Here is a 22,629-nt window from a genome sequence, read left to right as displayed (position 1 = left end):
GTTTGTCGGTTCGCCATTTGCTTGGACATCACTTTGTTATAATTTTATGTGACATATTTAATCCGTCAATTAGTGTATGTTGTCCACATAATATTTGTTTTGTACACTTTTTGCACTCGCGCACGCCACTGTAGTTATCCTTGGTAAGTGTTAACGATTTGCGTGTTGTGTCATACAGATGGTGAGGAAGCGACGGGCGGGAGAGAAAGCGGAGCGGGTGCGACGCGGCTCTCTCTGGGTGTGATGTTGGGAACATCGCTGATAGCAACGCTCACAACACGACTGTTCTCCCGCGTCTAGCAGCCGGGCCGCCGTCGCCCCGCTGCCCGCCCCGCTGCCCGCCCCGCTCCCGGCCCGCGCTCCGCCGGGGCGTCACCGACTGTGATCGTGTGTTGTGTATCTGTCCGCGTTCGATATATTGTGTATAGCGAACGCTCTGCTGTGATGACGAATGTGTCTTTTTTATACTGTTGCGAGAACGATAATAATTTAATGCGAAGTCATAGTTTTTATACTTAATATAAATAGATGATGTAAGTTCGAGTGTGATATTGACGTAAGCGAAGATTTTTGTATAAAAATATTTAAACTAACAAATGACTTTTATTTGCTTCCCAAATCATGACTAGTTCTATGAAATAATAAACAAGATTGGATTTTTATCGGTTTATTTAACGTTTTTCTGTTTCTCCAATAATTCCTCTTAAGTTAGTAATTACAAGTTTATATGACAATATTTTTCGTTTTTATTCCATTTTCATAAATGTATTTTTTTAATAAACATCTCCACAATTCATCATAACACGGTCGTGCGACCTACTGTCTCAATCGTTCTAACTCTTAGGAAAATGCAAATAATATTAAATTTCAAAATCTGTCTACAATTATTCGAACGTGATTAATCTTACTTCGAGTGTCGAACGATGTCTACGTGCGGGCGCAGCGTGATCCGGAGGGCGAGCGTGCTACGCCGTCTCGTCGTAGACCGGCGTAGCACGCTACGTCCACACGGCTGCGCCGTCGCGCCACACACTTACAGAATTATAATCATTTAGAAGGCATAACATAAGACTTATTACACGATCACTACTCGAGAAACACCTACGACACATCCTAGATCATATCAATATATCTGAGCCCCGCGTGCTGTGGCAGTGTCGCCGGCGCGCGAGTGGCGCCGCCGGCTTGTGCTTACGGTTGTAATTATTATAAGATTTACACTACGCTACATCTCACTATGAATTAGGCATCTTTAATGATATTATTTATAGTGTTTAAAAATACGTCCACTCGTTTCTCTGGACAATTCGATATTTTTAATAAATTACATTCTTTTAATAGTGCAATATATTTGGAGTTAACAATAAAATAATACTAAGATATAACAAAAGGCAATATAAGTCCTCGTAATCATATATTTATATGATCTAGAACTCATTATGAATAATGGAATCATCGCGATGTTCGAGAACCACCGCCTAGAAAAACAAGGAGTATTAGCCAACAACACGTGGCTCCACCTGTTAAGTATAAAACGTGTCGCGTTAGTCCTCTTCATCTCCGGGTGTAACTAAACGGTTGACATGACGATGGTTGGCTACAGCTCGAATCTAGATCCAACAGAACTCTATCAAATAAACACAAAACATTTATATTTAAATGGAAATAACACTAATTACATACATTATATTTATACTTATTTATGAACAGACACTTGAATTAAATATGTTACAGAATTTAGAAAAACCCGTTAGTCGGCTATGTAACTATAACTAATCGTATCATGTTACAGCCCAATACTGTAATATTTTACACGATTTAAATCCACGGCAATTTATAAAGGTAACTTTTTTAAACTATTTTTTATTTCTCCTTTATGAAACGTGAACTGCTTTAAAACTATCTTCTTCTTTCCAGTGATTTACGATGTTTTGTTTTAGAAAGAAGTCTGTAAAAATTAATTAAATTGATTTAAAAATTTTGCTCCTTCGTATTATAATAGTTCTCTACTTTAGAAGTCACTGCCTGCCAGCTTATAATTTTGTCATTTAGTCGCCTCTCAGCATACCCACAGAATAAAGTTAAATGGTAATGTTCTACCCTGATGTAAATATAATATCTAAGGTTGACTAATAGGATATTAAGAAAGTAGATGTGCTATATTATACATTACGTCGTATAAAATAAAGATGTTATAAAATCAGTTCCGCGGTTCGAAACAAAATTTTACATAAAAACATTCAAAATAGTATTGGCCAACCAAACAAAACCTCTATGAATTACATCTTCACTTTAAAAAAAATGTTAAGCATATTGCAAACGTCTACAAAAGATTTTATAAGACCGTAGCCAAACGGGAGATTTTTCTAAATTTCTGTTACAAATATACACTTTGAATCAAAATATTTCGTCCAACATAAATGCCGTGACAATGATTCCTAATAATTGCAATCAATACAGGCATAAGGTACTCTTTAAACTTTCGGGGTTAAAGATTGTGGACCATAAAAATTGCTTACTTAATGATTGTGTCGGTTTAAATTATATACCACATATAATTTACTTATTTATAATGTATTTGATTTTTCATAAGACTTGTAACACACATCAATTGCATCTTAAGTCACTAATTCCCTTCCACTAAACTTTGATAAAATTGAAGGCCATGTATTACTATTGTGGTATGTCGATACTTATCTCACTCAGACAACGGTATTTGAATTAACAAAATATAGTGGTACATGCTAGGATACATTGTTTATTAGCGTGATATATGCTAATAAAATATTTATAAGTAATAAATTCAATATCATTTTAACCCAGCACATACCCGCTTGTATAAATATTTGAAATTATTGCTGAGCAAAATATAAGAAATTTGAATAACAGAATTTTTAACACATTCATTTGTGTAAGCACCTCTGTTTTATTAATTTGGCCTCTTGTATAGAAAATAAGTAATCTTTTATCCGTCACTGAATATTCTGAATGAAGAATATGGTTTAAATGTAAGTACTATAGCAAAATTTTGGCACAAATATGAACTACTACTGACTATATAAAAACCTTATTGTTGTATTCAGCAAGAAGTAAAAATAACATTTTTCGTTGAAGCAGATCGTCCATATCAATCAGAATACTATCATTTCTGATTTCTATGGTGATGTCCAAACTATGAATGCCATTCAATAAAGACGTCATATTCCACCTTTGTTAACAATATACGTAGGTGCCTTCAAAAGTTATTAAATTCATTAAAGTTTGCAATTATTCACGAAACATGTTCGTTGTTACTCACGTAAAATGTGGTATTAAAATTTGATCTGGCATTTAACATTTTCGTCTTATTTATCATAAAATATCGAGGTAGACTCTATATTTTTAATACCACAGATGAAGCACACCTTACAAAAAAGTAGTATCGTTATTTGGCAGTAGAATATGTACAAAAAAGAAATCAACGTACTGTATAAAAATATCAACATCAACATGGTCGCGGACATGTATAGCTTTGTTCATTATATATACTATTACACATATTGTTGTACGTAGAAGGCTAATAATTGGTGTTTTGCTTACATTATTCTATGCTGATTACTGTACTACTTTACTGTGGAATACTGACACGACGATGGACGACCCCGAAAGCGTTTTCTCTGCGTTTGTGCGTGCGCGTGACAGGCAACCAAGTGGCTGCGGTACGTTACACATCTTGGAGGACATATATCTTAACATACCAAACAATACATCTAGTTAATTCCATCATTATTGATTATGTTACAATGAAATGGATGCTACCATTGATTTTATTGTGTATGCAACCAACGCAACCATATAACATTAACTGAGTCTTTACAAACGACCATATGAAAATTAAACTAGTACACGATCGCGGTAGCAGACGGAGTACTGAAAACTCTAAGTTCGTATTCCTAATCGATTATTTTCCAGTTACAGTTTACAGCTAAATACATAAGTTTTCGTACTGCATTACATAATCAGCATTCTTTGTCCATATTATTTGTGCGTTAAACATTTACACTTTATTTATGTACATCGAAACATACGTATATTATTCGAAAACATAAATGTACACACTATCACCAAACGTTCAACGAAATATCAATAAAATACACCGTTGTGTTGTGACTATATCTAAGGGGGAGGATGCGAGTGCGTGTGCGGCGAGGCGTGTGCTGCGCTGCCGCCGCGGCTGTCGCGCCACGCTCTCTTCACCGGCTCGGAAATTCGCTGAGAGCTCGAACGACTCTTGGATAACTTGTGAAATCTACGTGATTAATCAGTAGTTACTACGAATTATTTATTGCTAATCTTGTGTCCCTACGAAAACAATTTCCAATAAACCTTTTAGCGGCTCTATTAGAAAATTTGGTAACAACTACTTCTCTCTGGCATTTAGAAACTCGACTTGAGCTTCTTATAAATCTGATGCATGTATGTATATCACAAACAGTAGATTTACTAAAGGCAAGATGAGTTTGCGGAATGAATGTGTAAAAAAGTTAAACGTGAATAATTTTATAAGTATGAGTAAACAACATTCGAACCGAACTCCTTCTCCTTTGGTCTTTTAACATCTACTCTAGTATAGAATAGTGAACAAGTGAAGATATTAAGAGCATAGAGCAGAAATACCACAAGGAAAAAATGCACGGTCAATGTGTAAGTTTTAACGAGTGCTCGAAATTGTTCCAATTATGTTCTAGTAATTCATTCTCTATTACTAAATTTTAGACACCTTGATAATTAATTTATACATAGATACAAGTAAATGTGTGAAAGTGGCCTTGCAATGTTAATTAATTTTTGTGAGACTGAAACCTGCTGACGAATGGTACAATAAATATATCGAATTGTTTTATGATTAGTATTATTCTTTAGAATTAAAAAAACACGACGCTTAAAAAAATCTATAAGACAACGTTAATTTCGTAAATGGTTATATCGTAATGTATTTATGGTACAATCGTTTAGAATTCTGTTCGAACTTTATTGTAAACAATTCGAACCCTAATACCTATAGTAAATTCTCTTGAAGAGACTATCACTATGATTCTCAATATTTAACTCTCTGAATTATTGTAAATTTCAATCTATGTGACAATGTGATGTAGGTTATATAAGTATAGCCAAAAATAAGAAAATTCATTGCTTAGTCGGATGGAACCATAACAACAATAGACCAATTATAGCTTGACCAGAAGAAATATAGCATACATGCGTTAGTTCTGCGTTTCATACAGCATCACAAAAAAGTGTAGTTTTATTGAGTGTTAGTAAAGTGATTGGACAATAGGTAGTGTATCTTCTAAAACAGGTCAGTTTATATTTGACAAAATGTAAATTATGACAATGTATAATTATAAAAGGAGCCATTACCAAGACATATTATTTTAATAGCTTTTGGTCAAGCTTACTTTTTGTTGATAATTAATTGCCAGCTAAATATTTAAATCCGCAAGAAGGCGAATGCTATATTTCTAGTCAAGCTGTACATCGGTATTCGTAATTCGCCCTGTGACGCTGACGCTTTCACTTAAAGGTAGGTGAATTAATTTTTTCGATTGAAACAATATCGACCCACTGATTTCGGCCATTGCGAGCAATTATAACTACTTATTGAATCTCTTTACAGTGAAAGAAGTGAACCGTCATATAGAAACACAGAATTAGAATAAAACTAACAGTTGGGGTCTGTACTGATATGATGGCGCGGGGTATAGTTACGGTTTGTACCCTGTATCTAGGGCAAGATAACACACCAATCATCTCATAGTCGAGAACGAACCAGGAAGGTGTAAAAACAGAAATATCTAAAAAGCAGTAATAGACCTTTAGCACCTTCGGTGACTTTAAGTATGGGAATGGAAACAACAAACCGTCCGATATTATGTACACGATAAAAACGTAAAAAATAACTTACTTAATATTATTATCATTTATCATTTGAATACAACAACTACATCCTCGCTCGAGGACAATATCTCAACAAATGTCCATTCAATAAAGTCTTAATAACCATTAATTATATTTGTTTTCGATCACATAATGTTCAACGACACCTCTATAATTTATTTCAAAACTAAAATCAAACTGACGAATGCTGTCACCTATAACATACGAAACCCACAATACCCATGTTGAAGGTTGCTTCTTTATTATAATATTATACTCGATTCAATATACATATACAATAACATATATATTAAAATAAATTTTATAAAAATCATTTTCAACCATGTTACATCTGCAATATTGATGATAGTTCATAAGACGGATATTTACATATAATTTTCATTATATGTATTATTTTACTTCTTACAAAACAACAACTACTTTAATTAATCCTATTTTACTTTAGTCAATATTTAATATAGACCAGCTATTTAGGCGTGTACGCTGGGGAGGGGCGCGGCGCAGCGACGGCACTCTCTCGGAACTGTGCGGGACCTGCCTCCTGCTTCGGAGTCCCTCGCTGGGCCGTCCTTATCCGTGAACCCCTTCTTTTATATTGCAATATTATAAAAATAATCCTCTAAGAACCAATTCAGTTGATAATGAAACACTATGGTAAAAGAATATGGCTTTATCTATTTATGAATATTATAAGCATTTATATATATTGCATTTGAACGACTGCCTGTTTTTATTCTGTATATCGTGTGTGATTATCATGTTAATTGAAATTATTTCTGTCTGTCAGTTTCATTATATATTATTGGTAGAATACACTAATATTCCTCTTATCCCAAGATTTCTTCGTTTCAGAGAGTTTGTTTGCCAACTTAATTTGTGTAACTGAAATAAAATATGTGGCGTGAAATCAGTTTATGATTGGGATATGAGTGTCTATGAACCATGTAAAAATCTATTTAAAATATACTTACGTAACATCTTCACATGACTCAAAATATAAAGTGAATATTTTATTAACGATTCGTGCCGAAAACATTATTATACTGGCCGGAACGTCGGCAAACAGCACTTACGACATAAATAAGTAATAATTCCAGACATTTGGTGTTTCTATATTTCGGGTGTATCGAACATTCGCACACAAAAATTATCTTAAAGTCTATATCGCCGACGCGCTCGCGGGGGCGGCGGCACGGGGCTCCGGCGCCGCGAGTCGCGTGGATCATCGATTTCGTAACCGCGCGTAATTTATTATCATAAGTACAGCACTAATAGAAGTTCCGATCGCAGTTCGACGATCGCAGGATGTGGGAGTGCAACGCACGTTAACGTAAAACTATAACCTCGAACCATGCACATTCACTAGAGCTGTCCAGTGAGTCCGAGTGTGCGCGGCGAGCACAAAGAGGAGCACTGCAGTGAGTAGCACAATGTGCGGGGCTTGCGGCCTGGAGCCCGCCGCGGGGGCCTGGTAGGGCACGGAGCAGGTCGGGATGCGCTCGTCGACGGGCGCGCACCGCTCCGCGTCGGGCCGCAGCGTCTCGCTGAGCCGCGACTCGCAGCGGTAGCATAGCCGCCCCTCGCAGTACCAGTAGCAGCACTCGTCCGGCCCGTAATTGGACTTGTTCGCCTGCGCACCAGTTTCCGGGATGCGCGGGTCTGAAAAATTATCAAAAAAATATAATAATAATGTGCTGTGTGGTTCCCGGTACCAATAAAATAAAGAATAGAACCACTTCATCTCATTGCCATGGATGTCGTATAATGCGACTAAGGGATAGACTTATAAACTTTTCATTCTTCTTAAGCTAAACAGCTGAACGTGGCTTAAAGTCTTTTCAAGACTGTTGGCTCTATCTACCTCGCGAGGGATATAGATGTGATTATACGTATGTAAAAATAAATAAGTATGCTGTGAAAGATTCGATTCTTTGAATATAATGGAAAATAACAAGTTTACATTTAAATCAAAGAACCAATCGTAACGGTCGTTAAGAGTCATGAATCCATTAGATCAAGAACAGATAAATCTGATTTGTCTTTTAAAACGGAAAAAATAGATGATAAACAGCGTGCGGTAAGTTCATATGAAACCAATTATAATTGCATAGTGATAATTTGAGTTATGGCCCGAAGCAACAATTGGTTTATTTGTGAGAAAAGGCAGCACCCTGCAGCGAAGACTCCGTCTATTATATTTCTACTCTCCGTTTTGAACTGCAGCCAAGCGCTGGTGGTGAGCTAATCTTGCCTAATTCATACCGCCGCTGCCTGTGTGACCCGCTGAGGGCATCTCGGAATTTACATGAACTTGCTTTCTATTTGTAATACATGTTGAAACGTTTATTAAATATGAATGGTTAATTTTATTTTTAAAGTAATCTGTGAAGACTTTTATTACTATTTAAATAAGCTTTATACTTAATATTATTCTGTAGTGTTCCTTAAAATAAATAGAGTAATAAAGGGTTCTCATCTCGACAGAGGATACATTTATTTCTGTCATTAAGGAGAATAAAGGTTTCTCGGTACCTGAGTCAGACATGTTTATCTGTTTGTAAGGACCACAGTTCTGAACCTAATAGACCGATTAATTTATATGAGTTACTATATAGCAGTTATAGAGAAGTAGTTTTTAAGGTATATTTTAATCTGATGACTTAGTTGTTTTAATGAAAGTCGTGTCTAAAACTTATATTAGAACGGCAAAAGTTTAAATCTTACCGAGGCATAGGAAGGTGGGCTCGCCAGCGTACTGTGTGGGGTAGGCAGGCGCGCGGTCCGCCGGCAGAAAGTAGGGGCAGTGTTGCTCGACTAGTTGACATACTGAGAGACAAGGCTTCAGCCTGGCCAGTGGCCGGCCGGGGCCCGCGGCGGCGGCGCGGACCCACCGTCCTACGACGCCGCCGGAGGCCGCTCCGCGCCGCCTGTCTAAGTGGCCCACCCGCTCGAAGTGCCGAGCGTGCCACCGCGCTGTGTGCTCGACCGGTGCCCGCCGAGATCTACCCCCCTCCTCCCCGCCTTCTTCCGCGCCGTCTTCTACCCAAAGTGGCACCATTGTGCTGCACGCCCACCGTCGATACGTGTCCTGTAATTTAGAAAGGTAAATTTTAGTGTTATTACACAAGCAGGGACAAATATGTTTTATCTATCCAGTTGATCATCTCAGAGAATAACAATCCTTTCAACCGAAAGGGTGACTTTTTTTTGTGCGTGACGAGCCACAAAGCCTGCCTTCCCTTCCTAAATATACTTATGTTACATGCTTTCTTAAAGGACAACAAACACGATATTCAACCTAGACGTTTCAATTAATCCCAACATCACAACGTAAATACCCATAATATACGTACAATTATGTTTCAAGCATCGAAACAATGCATTTTTACATTCCTGACCTTTAAACTAGTAAGAAAATAACGGAGAAAGTGACGACAGCCAGCAATGGCGTCTGGCGACCCTTCTCAATTTTATCGTTATTCAGCATTTTTCACTTCCACGCAGAATCGCCGCTTACGGAGGCAGTGATTAATTAGCTATCAAGCCTCCCCACTGGAGGCCACTAACACAAAAATAATGAAACTACAGAATTTATTTTATCTTTCTTAGATCTTTTTGTAATATTGGATTTGCACCTAACCATGCCATATTATTCATTAAAGTTTAAACAATAGTCTACCACAAGAAGTATCTAATTAAGTATCAATACAAATTATTACGTTTAGTATTTCAGAAAAAGAGGTTTGTGCGGAGTATATTTTTGTTCTCTCATTATTTTGTGTCCTTAAGTTATTTTACTCATAGGAAAAAAGCATGTATTTTCCGTCCCCGTTAACAAGATAGCTTTTGTTAACATCATGCCATTGTTCTTTTAAACGATGGCGTATGTAAAACGAGAAATGTATTTCATCTTACAAGAATTGTTTATTGGTCGACTCTTTAAGATAAAAGGGTATTGAAAAATAAAAACAAACCCAGATATTTGTTTTTGCCCTTTATCATTATAATCTATAGATTCAGATAGGTAAACTAAATTATTTTAAAGTTTAGATATTTAAAAATTTAAACTCTATTTAACAGTACTATAACCAGTCGAAAAGCCTTATCTACCAGTCAACCATTGGGTATAATTATTAATTAGCACCTAATTTTGATACAGAAAAAATTATGTTCTTATAAGTTTTTATGAATTTTGATATCACATATCTGTTTTCTCAGTTCCTGGTTTACTATTAGACAAACATTAATGACGGCATTACATAAGTAAGTAGTTGGTATCTCTAACGATTTAAATTTGCCAAAGACGGAATGTCTGTCGAACGTTATTTTCCAAGTTGAAGTAAACTAGTAACTTGGGAAACTGATATAAAAAGTCTTGCAAGCGTCGTCATAAGCCCCCTCGAAAGAAAGAGATAGTCCCTGCCGAAAACTGCATTGTCTAATAGCGAATACAAATTAATTGAGCTGCTAATTATGGATGGCTACTCAAAGGTTCCTGTTCTCTTTACCCACCTGTGTGACAGTTTCGTGGTCGGGTTTTAATCAACTATCTCTTTTGTATCTCTCGAGGCGTGATGTTAATAAGCGGGCGGCAGAGTCCCGGCTAATTACAAGATGTCAGGCAGATTCATCACCACTGCCGCAGTGAAATCACCGGCGGGAGGGTTTTATGAACGTCTAATTGGTTAAACTTCGTTATTATTTTCTTTTGCTATTTATAGTGTGGTTCCCGGCACCAATAAAAAAAAGGAGTAGGACCACTCCATCTCTTTCCCATGGATGTCGTAAAAGGCGATTAAGGGATAGGCTTACAAACTTGGGGCTCGACCTTACGGATTTCCAAATTTTTTATTTTATTTTACTGAAAGTCTTCTGATAGCCTTTTATCAAATTCAGAAGAGTATAAAGAGGAATTGAAATTGTGAATACAGCTTTCTTAACCAAATCTTTAATTTTTTTATATTCCTTACGTGCCTCATTCACATCTTCATCCATAACCTTTTGCATTCTTAAGTTAGCTTTTGCTGCTAACAAATCCAGCCATGCTTTCTTCTTTAATCGCACAAGTTCTTGCACATCTTTACTCATCCACGCACTTTTGTGATTTTGTCCTTTTCGACTTCTACTTACACCAAACACTTCAACAGCTACTTTCACAATTCTTTCTTTAAATTCCTTTCATCCATCTCCAACATCGCTCATCTTATCGAAATCTTCAAATTCATCCTTCAGTCTTTTAATATACTTCTTACCTACATCCATATCTTATGCTATTTTTTACACACAATTCCCATGACATCGTACATGCCTATATATGTGTGTATATATGTGTGTATCCATCAAATAAATCAGAATAATTTAGGATATATATTATACCGATTTCTATTATATTTTTTGCTGAATAACTTTTGATAAGGTGCTCGTACCATATTTGTTTTAAAAAAATGTGCCGAATATTTATTAAGTATTAGAGAGAAAAATTAGCGGATAATTATTTTAACTTCTGGATTATAATCTCTCATATTTGCATGTTTCCAGTTACACCATAAGCCACTATGATTCGTCCGATCCCTTTTTTGTTAATTAAGTGATTTACACTTAATTATGTGAACATCTGATAATTCTTTTGATGGATAGTAATGCGACCACTGAAAAATATTAAGTTTAATTCTATGGCAAATGATAAATTATTTTAAATAGGTAGGCATTTTAATTTTACATAAATCTAATAATAACTTGTTAGTTCGTCATCCCTTTAAATTACCAAGGAACTATCAAAACATTACATGCACAAGAACATTTTCTGTTCGCTTGACCGTTCATACAGAGTTTTAATCTGATCTTCAAGAATTCCCAGGAGTTGAAGTTAGCAAGTAGGGCGGAGAGGAGCGGCTAATTACTAGATGTCAGACAAATTCATCACCGCTACCGTCTCCCTGAGGGCATGATAGATGCTCCTACAACGATCGTGTTATATGGTTGAAGGTACTTTACGGTTACCGGCAGGTTTGCCTGAATTTTTTAGGATCACACAAGGATTATCTTTATCCACTTAGGTATAATAATGACGCAGGAGAGATATTTGGGAGCGAAATCTTCAATCAAAAATACAAATCATTTATTAGATACATTTAATAACCTACATTAAAAGGGTAAACACAATAAAGGCTAATTTTGACAGTATGCAATAATAAAGCTATAATAATTACCACGAATTGAACAGCGTATGCTGTAGTCGGGATGTCCAATTAACACCCTTCCGATCGCTTAATAGCCAATACAATGTCCTTTTACGATCATTCGTTCGTCTAATCGGCCATTGACACGTGCTCTATGCAATTTGCCAACTAATTGGTACTGCCAACATTGTTAATCGGAGCACAGGTCGCTAAATAGTATTAAGGTAAATTGAATATTCTGGATAGTTCTATTTTTTGGACATAAAGTACAATTTCGTTAAAATTAGCCTTTCTAACTATAGATAAATTGTCTATCAGCAACGAGTGAAGAAATTATATACATATAGAGCATTAACCACTGCTCCACTGCCTTAAAGATAAAAAAGATTATTTTAGTTTTTTCAGCAATAAAAAAATATTCACAGTATATACTCTAATGTCATAAACTACCTATGATAAAAAAATGTGTATGGGTGTCATATCATATTTATGTTGATTTGTCCAATTTTATCCTGAAATTATTACTAAACTAATTTGATGTCATAATCATGGCTATACAATTTCTAAACAAATAAATATACGAGTAATGACACGTAGAATTAAATTATCGTATAGATAAGAATGTATTAATATATAGAAAGCAAAGGTTAAATTAATTTGTTATTGATAAGGTTAACAATTAAAATACCCGTCCGAATTTAGTAACGACCTACATCCAATATGTAAATTGTCTGTCACAGAGACTGAAAATAAATATCTACAAAGAATGAATTACCTCAAATCTAATATCATTATTATAGTTTTGAATTGGTTAATTTTTAAGATACCAATTAGTTTGTCTGTCAAGAAAACATCTCAGGTGTACCTACTAGGCACCGAATCAAAATACCTATAATTAAATTTAAACGACCTTTAATTGGGCTAGACACAATGTGAGTAAGTACTTGTGTTATTGTGGTTTAATAAGTCAAAGATACTATATTTTATTTCAAACAATATATTTCTATATCTAACGGGGCAGACAAAGCCAAATTCAAGATAACTATTATTAAGGTATTGTCTAGGTATCAAGGGTCGACACAATGTTTTTGAAAATATGTATATGCATATGAATATATATGTATATGATGAATAATAATATTTGGATTAATAATAATATCAGGCACGTTCAACTGTATCGCTCCAAGATGGAATTGAGATTCAAGTAGTGACAGGTCATCGCCTAAAAGAAGAATCTCAAGTTCATTAGCCTGGTTTAGGCTTTCAGTCTGTAAGGCCACTAAAAGTGGCCAGACCAATAAGGATAAGACTTGACCGAGGATCTAAAGAAAGACCTCAGACACAAATATGTATATTACGACTGCACCACACAGGTCATTATACGCTACAAATCTGTGAATTAGAATGAAGAAAACAGTCTTAATAATAAATAACATCTATAAACCAATGTATAACTGATATATAGAAACACCATGAATAATCTAGCCCAAAGTTTGCTCTCTAATCACGTGATGTTCACCGCTCGGTAGTGCGGTGTCTAACAAATCAGAACAAATGTAGGTACATCATGTCAAGCAAGGCGTCTCAGCGGGCGTTAGGGTGCGGTTACAGTTACGATCTAGCGCGTCATGAGGACGCTTTATATTTGATATCATTGATATCATCAGCTGTATATCCTGGTTTCGACTTCTCTGATAATCCTGAGTCCATCTTTGACCGCCAATAAGCAAGGCTTAAAAAAGCTCTAAAATTTTTGGTGATTGCAAGCTCTATGCAAAAGCTGTGTGCAATGTTATATTTTAAATGCTTCGATTCACATTGCCACTGAAAAAACGATAAAGAGAAGTCTCTCTTTATATGATTATTCCTTCAGAAGTTTAGGTTTAAATTATTACAAATAAATAAAATCATCAAAATTGATATAAATCAGTAAAACTAAAATTATTCACTCTTCTAATTATCCCATTAAAATTAATGAGATCCAACTTAAATCAGCTCTCACTAAATCCGCAACCTTAGAGAAGGTTGTATGGTAACTGTGGGCGGGGAGGGGGGGGGGGGACCCTATACTCAATCAATCAAAGACGCTCGATAACCGCGTGCCGTGTAAGATGGCCGTTAATAGTGTAATGACGGATGTCAGTAGAACTGTTTCCTACACATAGTTGAATCTCAGGAGATAACGAAAACATGTGAAAATCGTAGTTATAAACATTTAATAGATGTAGAAGTTACTTTGTTAGTCTAATTATGCCATAAATAACTCACAAGAGGTCATTTGCAGGTTTAGGCGACAAGTTAGCAAAACAACTACACTAAAAAAATTACAAAATAATTTTTAATTTAAAAGTGGTGTGCAAAATTAGTAAATAATCTAAAACAACAAAATATTTTCACAGGTGAAAAATAAAATAAGACACACAACACTTTCACATTTTTAGTTAAAATCATCCGTTATCGAGCTATAAAAAGCACGCCTAGCGCTACGTAGCAGTTTGACGCTCGTAGCGTGCTACAAACGGACTACGAGTTTACGAGCTGCTACGACGTTGCAACATTTTAAGGGAAACTGCATACCTGGTTGTAATTTGAATATTTTATTTGCATGAACAATATACAAAAAATATATAATTTTATTATAACAAACACCTACCAGTATAAAAATAATAATAATTGTCGAAGGTGTCATACTACTACTAATACTTATTGGTATGATTATTACGTCAATGTATTTTATTGCAAAAAACATTTTATTTTATTCTTTCAGTCATATATTAAGAAGCCTGCTTGCTACTTATAGCTCAAACTAATTTCATTTAAATTGTAATTTTAGAAGCCTATTAGAACGGTGCAACTGGGCCGAGCGCCAACTCGGCGAAGGAGATCGCGATCTCCTCACATTTATATAATCTGTTGCTGTACTAATGTTGGCTTTAATAACTAAACTATATGTTGGTGCGGGAATGAGTGGAAATTACAATAATGGCCGCCGCTGTGGGCGCAATATGATTAAGTTGCATTCTGCATTTTCAGCCAGCTCTAAGTGAATTACGCGAACAATTTGTACGCTTATGTGTATTATTTATATAGGCTGTGATGCAAATTTGGTGTATAATTTGCAATATCACTAACAAATTTATGCGTTAATTTACATATTTAAGTGATTGTCACAGATTTTTGGAGAACAATCCAAATTAGCAAGCCATCTGCCACTATTTTAATCTCAATTCCATCATAAAGCCATACAGCTAAACGTGGCCTTTCAGTCTTTTCAAAACTGTTGGTTCTGTCTACCCCGCAAGGGATATAGACGTGACTATGTGTATGTATGTAATCCAAATTAAGACTGCAAAATATTTAAATCTTACTCAGTATTAAGTCGTAATTGCTGTCTAACTACTAAATTCTGCTAAATTCTTAATTGTTGCTTTTAGCAGTGTGTTGATGTGAAAGTAAGACATGTCATTTTCTTCTTAGATGTAGAATGGATTGGGATGTAGCAAGGTTTTTTTTTATTCCGTTTGTAGTTCTAACCTTTTGGAATATAGCTGTAGGCATTTTCTTATCTATGGCTACACCTACGCTATGAGAAACCTCATTATATTTTGAACAAGAATTGTTCTTGAAAAACTTTCTTCCCTTCTATTTAATTTCTATTATCCTAATCCACAAGGCATTAAAGTCGTTGGCCATAAGAAAATAAGAAGTTGTAATACCACACCATCTCATTTCTCAAACAGAATTTATTCATCGTTTCGGATAGATCTGTATGTATAACACCAATCGAAAGGTTAGTGAGGCTTCCAGGCTATAGTAGAGCGGTATCCGCACGCGACCCCGAGGGAATAGCTGCTATTAATAATGCCGAGGCAATATAGGCTGATGGGCGACCGGGACTCAAACTGTCCAATTTCTGTCTGCGACACGTAAACCACGAAATACATAAATCTTTGGTCTTAAACCGCTCTTTTATAATAATATTCTTCAATGAGATGAAAGACCAATAAGACAAAAGTTTATACATAAACAAGAACACCAGAACAAATCTATAGTTTTACTAAATACATATTTTTTAAGTAATTTCTAGTTTAAAAATATGTTAAGGATGGACAACCCTAATCACTGAGGGGTATGAAAAATAGATGTTGGCCGATTCTCGGACCTACTCAATATGCTCACAAAATTTCATGAGAAACGGTCGAGTGGTTTCGGAGGAGTACAGGAACGAACATTGTGACACGAGAATTTTATATATAAGATAGTAAAAAAATATATAATTATGTTCCAGGAAGGGTATTTTTTGATAATCTTCTCTTTTTATAGCACATTTGCTACATAATTCTCAGTCATCGGCTGTAAAAATAACTGCTTAAATAATAATTTGTACTAATCGCCTGCCCGACCACCTTACCCTGGGAATTATTAATGTCCTATGGTTGTTATCACTTTTCTTCTTTAGTAAATTTCTAAAACGTCAACAGGAAGAAATTTAGTCCTCCAATTCTATTTTATCCTATGCTTATAACCTTTGGACAATAGAAAGTTGTGTCTCATGCGATTATATATGACTTAAGTTTTAGGTGCCATCATAACCAAGAAGATATCTAAATGGGCTATTTTTGTAAATATAGGTAGATAAGTAATAAAACTGGTGTAGTCAGTAATAAATAAAAGCACACAGTAGGTAAGATATAACTGATTCCTGTCGTGGGTATCAGAAGAACGATCTTATATACCAATGCTCCTCAATATTAACTGTAAACGTGTGAAGAACTGTGAACTTACTAATTAACTTTATGATATTGAATTATAGTATTGAAATAATATTAGTTCTATATGATTCCGATTTCTGTGCATTTAATAGACTTTATAGCCTCCACGAGGCGCTGATTGATGGCTGCTGATCGCATACTTGCTGTGTCAGCATACCAAATCATGCGAGAGTCCTTACTTAAGTAAAATGACCCCTTAACTATAGTGCAGGGTGTACAAATATTTAATTTTACCTCAAGCTAAGGTTTACGTTTAATGTTGATTCAAATAAAATTCAAACGTATTTGGAGCACTGTCAAAAGTCTTACTAAGTATATTTTTAAAGTTCATAACATGAATGCTACTGAACCACAGGTTTCATAATCAGATATATCAAGATGAAAAAAAATTTTTGTTCGTTATAAATTATACTACCTCAAGAACTTATAAAATCTCATAAAATCAAGAACTATTACTAAACAAACTTACTTTTCACCTTCTAAATTTACAAAAAAACCTTGCAGGGAAGTCTGGGGTGCAGTTAGGACCATACTCCAAGAATGCGTCAATCAATTACACGAAGCCCCTTCCGCCTGATCTTTTTGATCGCTTTACTTGCCAATTCCTTTAGTCGCATTTTACGAAATCCAAGAATTGTCTTACTCCAAAGTTGATATGTATCGCTAATTTTATACGTTCACGTTGCATTATACTATTTATAAATACTACAGGTATTAAATGCCGTGGTGTGCCGTGTGGTTCCCGGCACTATTACAAAAAAAGAATAGGACCACTCCATCTCTTTCCCATGGATGTCGTAAAAGGCGACTAAGGGATAGGCTTATAAACTTAGGATTCCTCTTTTAGGCGATGGGCTAGCAACCTGTCACTATTTGAATCTCGGTTCTATCATTAAGCCAAATAGCTGAACGTGGCCATTCAGTCTTTTCAAGACTGTTGGCTCTGTCTACCCCGCAAGGGATATAGACGTTATCATATGTATGTATGTACAGGTATTAAACGAGCGGTTAATCGTCCGTAGTCATTGTATCATGATTCAAAATGTCTGAGATAAAATAAACATACGTTACGTGCACATTTAATTACCTGTAGTATTTATAAATGTATATTAAGGTATAATTTTATCTATATATATAAAACTCTTCCGTTACTGAGTGACTGACTGACAGACAACGCACAGTCGAAACTACTGGTCATAGACAGCTGAAATTTGGAATGTAGGTTCCTTGGGATATGTAGGGGAGCACTAAGAAAGGATTTTTGGAAATTCAACCCCCATGGGGGGGAAAAGGGGTAAAAACGTTTCAATGAAAAATCTTATTCCTTGGGTTTATAAACTTGAAACTTGGCATGAACACGTACATAGGCAAGTAAATATGTTTGACATTATAAGTTTTTTCAAACTACCCTCCAATCGTGATTTAGGGGGTGCGATTGGGTGACTGATTTATTAACGCACAGCCGAAACCGCTCGGTATAGGAGTCTGAGATTTTGAACAGAGGTTCCTTTAGTAACATAAGTGAGCACTAAGAAGGGATTTTTGAAATGTCAACCCCCAAGGGGGGGAAACGGGATAAACTGAGCCGGGGCTGCGGGAAAGTTCTAACGAGATACCGTGGCCCCGGAACGCAAAGGGCAACTGAAGGAACGAGGTGGGTTTTAGTCAGTAAAAGTCTGACACTCCCTTCCGTTCCACCCAGAGCGGGAGAGGTCATTTGATGATTTCCCATCCTTAAAAAACACTTTGTATGACAACTTTCAGTCGTCTCTTTAACATACATAATAACATACATAATTATGTACATACATGCATAACATTAATAACATCACGCCTTTAAATCCCTATTTTGTGTTAACACTACCCATACAAACAGCTAAAAGGAAACAAGTGAAGAGACGAAATTTGTCCGCATCCATTTTCACCTAAATTCTTAACGTTAATGAGATTTACTTTTTATTATCAGGTCAACCTAATAGCCTCACATGTACGTATAACTTCGTAAGAATTTTCTTTCAACTCCTAACCGTTGAGGAGTTGTACCTTCCATCATCAGCTCATTCACATGGGATGATGACTATCAGACGCAAATACTTAAACAGATCTATGAAATTGTCAAAAACGTAATTGCCTGTAAATTTGAGCCAGTTGTAACAAGATTTCAGCCTGTGGAAGAAAAAGCCCTGTCGAGATCATTAAAAAACGCTATATATAACCGAATTATATTTTCAACCAGTCTTCTAAAAATAGGAAATGGTGAACCTCCTACCAGGGATGGTATATTTGACATCCCTGAAGATATGTGTACATTAGTATATACCATCGAGGAGCTAATACAACACATTTATCCAGGTATTTCCGACATACAAGACAAGCCTATAGAATGGTTTTGCGAACGAGCTATTTTGACTCCGAAGAACGAACAAGCTGCATTTATTAACGACATACTTTTAAAGTCATTCGACGGAGAAGAAAAGATTTATAAATCCATAGACACACCATGCCATGCAGACGACGCTACAAATTATCCGGTCGAATTCTTAAATTCACTTAAACCAGCTGGTCTTCCATACCATAGGCTTGCACTGCTAAAAGGTACACAGGTAATGTTGCTACGTAACCTGAAACCACCGAAATTGTGTAACGGCACCAGGTTGCAAGTCAAAGCCTTACATAAATATTTAGTTGAGGCCGTTATTTTGACAGGATGTGCCCGAGGAGAAACGGTATTCGTCCCGCGCATTCCTCTAATGCCCAATGACCTTCCATTTGAATTTAAGCGCCTTCAATTTCCTCTAAAAGTTTGCTTTGCGATGACGATAAATAAGTCTCAAGGGCAAACTTTTAAAGTCGCTGGTGTTGATTTAAGAGAAGATTGTTTCTCTCATGGACAACTGTATGTTGCTTGCTCGCGTGTCAGCTCTCCCTCTAACCTGCTCATACTGGTAAATAATAAAAAAACTAAAAATATTGTTTACAAGGAAATCCTGTAAGGCCTCTTCGTCCTATAAATCCTGTTTTTTTTTTCTTTTGAGGCGATGATTTTGTCTCGCTTTACTTTTTCTATATAGATTTGTATGTATATCAATATTATAAAGAGGAACAATCTATTTTTTTATATGTTTGTTTGTTTACACATGTAATCGATAAACTCCGAAACTACTGAATCGATTTCAAACATTCACCATTAGAAAGCTACATCATCCCTGAGTAACACAGGCTATATTTAATTCCAGTTGTAACAAGATTTCAGCCTGTGGAAGAAAACGCCCTGTCGAGATCATTAAAAAACGCTATATATAACCGAATTACACGTGGGCGAAGCCGCGGGTGGAAAGCTAGTTTAGTATAAAGAAAAGACGACATCGTACCTGGCTTGACGTCATTATGACGACGTTGATCTAAAAATTGAAGACGCTTTAGACCAGACAAAGTGGAAATATAAATGTAAGAAAGCAGAGACATAAGGAAAAGTTTTTCTTGTTATTTATGGGTAAAAGTGGTTTAAAAGCGCGATAGGAGAAATTTCTGACAAATGTTTGTCATCAAATTATAAATTAAAAAACAATTATGCAATCGAGAGAATATACAACAGGCTTAGATATAATTAAATATTTGTTAATTTTAATTAAAAACCTACCTTATACACTAATTAATGGTTTTGCGTGAAAACATTAACTAAAATGCTATGTCACCGCTATATATAGACTCTGCTTAAGTATTTCCTTCTCGCCTTCGCGAGTCAATTAATTATTTTGGTAAATGGCTATTGTACTGCCGCGATTGCCGTAATGTAGTCTAGGGAAATTAAATAATAACTGTTAGGGCACTAAATGATAAATAATTGTAAGGTTGCTTTGTCGCATGTTGGAATTATAAACATCCAGACAATTTTTTGAGATAATTTAATTCTTGAATCTGATTGTTTAAACGCAATACTTGATGTTATCCTATTCAATTGAGCGGTGAACTGTTGCCATTTTGTAGAAATTTTATGTAATTGTACGTGGAAATTGAAAAGAGATAAATTAGCCGACCGGAAAAAATAACTGTTCCCGTCGAATTTACAATAAACAAAATAATAATTTAATACACTATATAAATCAATATGTATAAATTAATAAATCTAGTTTCTACAAATTAATAAATAGGATAATTGTCATATTTCCACAGCATAAATAGGGAGAAATTAACAGTATAAACAGTTGACATTATAAGCAGCCGGGCTGGAGAGTAATCCTGTTATCTCTTATCCCGTGACCGGCGCCGGAGTGACACAACCAGGAACAACGATAAACTGTTGCAAACTAATTTTATCCTCCATTATCTACTTTTTAAAACTTTTTAACATCGTTTATAAAAAGATCGTCCCCTTGTTCTATTTTTAATAACTTACGCTTTATGAAAAGACGTATAATATACATACATATATTTTAGCCGATAATTCTCTTACATCTGCGTTTATTATCATTATCAAAATATGTAGGTCACATTGTAGCTAAAGATATATTCTAAATAACAATGTAACAAAGTACTATTATAATTAATTACTATAATTAGTAGCTACTTCAGTCAACAATTTGACATGTAAACAAAATGATAAAGTACTCATCAGTTAGAAGTATCATTGCATTTCATACTTTACAAATAAATAATAATGAAACCCTACAAAAGTTTTTATTTATTTACAGATGTAACCTTTTATTCCCAATAGAAGGCGAAGTATTTTCGGATGGTTACCGATGAATGCCGGTGCAGTGAATATTTGATATCGCAAGCAGACTGCCGCGCGAATTTATAGGTCTTTTAGTGGAGGAACGGCTGCCGGCTTTCTTATAGATAAAATACGGACGTTTGTGTGTCTTTAAATTGCGCAATAAACTTAACCTTTTATGTCTCACATTTATATATATATATATATATATAAACTTTGCTCGAGTAATAAAATGGTTTGATGATACTTATTATATGCTTAATACGTTTCAAATAATAAGGATATTATATATGGAGCCTTTTATTAACGGTCTACCTGCCTTGCATATATCAAGTCCCTTTGCTCACATGGACGAGACTCTGCGCTATACCAATTCTAACAAAAGGTAACGTTTTACAATAGAAATGTCATATTGTATATAATTGAGATACAATATGAAGACATAAGAGTGTCACAAGCGTCAGTTGCAAATTCAACAGTACTATATAACTGACAAATTCAGTAGTCTAATAGTATTCGGAATTTCACGCTAAGCCACAGGAAATTTACATGGGTTTGTTAAATCACATCTATAGCCGGGGTAGACAGAGCCGACAGTCTTGAAAAACTGATAGGCCACGTTCAGCTTTTAGGCACACAAAACAATGTCACAATCAGATAAACAATTCTACAAACCAAATATATGATAATGAAATAATATCATTTCTTCCTTGCTGAAGGGTCGTCCTTCTAACTTATTTTAAGTTGATTCAGGCTTAATTTCTAAGAAGGGCCGAAAGTTTTCCTTTTATAAAAATTAATGATCATGGTCGTGCATTTGACTCAAGAACTTAATTGCTCGCTTTAAGATTGATAATATCCGACCTTTATCTTCGCCAATTAATTAAAACAATTGATATTGTTGCCTCATTTAGAATTTCAAACAATTGCTCTGTTACCGTCGCATTTTTCTTTTTCTTATTTTCATTTTAATTTCCTTTGGTCCATTTTATAAAAATAAAAGCATTTCGAAAGTGATATAGTTAGG

The 22,629-nt window shown here is 35.3% G+C and overlaps 2 protein-coding genes across 6 annotated transcripts in view; one reads left to right on the top strand and one right to left on the bottom strand.

Annotated features, from left to right (window-relative positions):
- The window catches only part of LOC106138711 (matrix metalloproteinase-14), a 28,621-nt gene extending 28,030 nt beyond the window's left edge, over nt 1–591 (top strand). For 3 of the 5 annotated variants that reach the window (XM_013339960.2, XM_013339961.2, XM_013339959.2), the window contains exon 13: nt 179–591. In XM_013339960.2, the coding sequence (XP_013195414.2) occupies nt 179–300 (122 nt within the window). In that variant the 3' untranslated portion in view covers nt 301–591. The remainder of the gene's footprint in view (nt 1–178) is intronic. The other 2 variants (XR_001228729.2, XR_001228727.2) reach the window with 1 other exon arrangement.
- An 80-nt stretch (nt 592–671) lies between these two features.
- The window catches only part of LOC106138639 (uncharacterized), a 60,429-nt gene continuing 38,471 nt past the window's right edge, over nt 672–22,629 (bottom strand). Inside the window, exons 2-3 of the mRNA XM_013339849.2 lie at nt 8,662–9,025; nt 672–7,596 (exon numbers count right to left, since the gene is read on the bottom strand). Coding sequence (XP_013195303.2) covers nt 7,274–7,596; nt 8,662–9,025 — 687 coding nt within the window. The 3' untranslated portion in view covers nt 672–7,273. The remainder of the gene's footprint in view (nt 7,597–8,661; nt 9,026–22,629) is intronic.

The sequence above is a fragment of the Amyelois transitella genome, chromosome 4, assembly GCF_032362555.1.
Source record: "Amyelois transitella isolate CPQ chromosome 4, ilAmyTran1.1, whole genome shotgun sequence".
Classification (NCBI taxonomy): domain Eukaryota; kingdom Metazoa; phylum Arthropoda; class Insecta; order Lepidoptera; family Pyralidae; genus Amyelois; species Amyelois transitella.
This window is presented reverse-complemented; position numbering and strand designations above follow the sequence as displayed.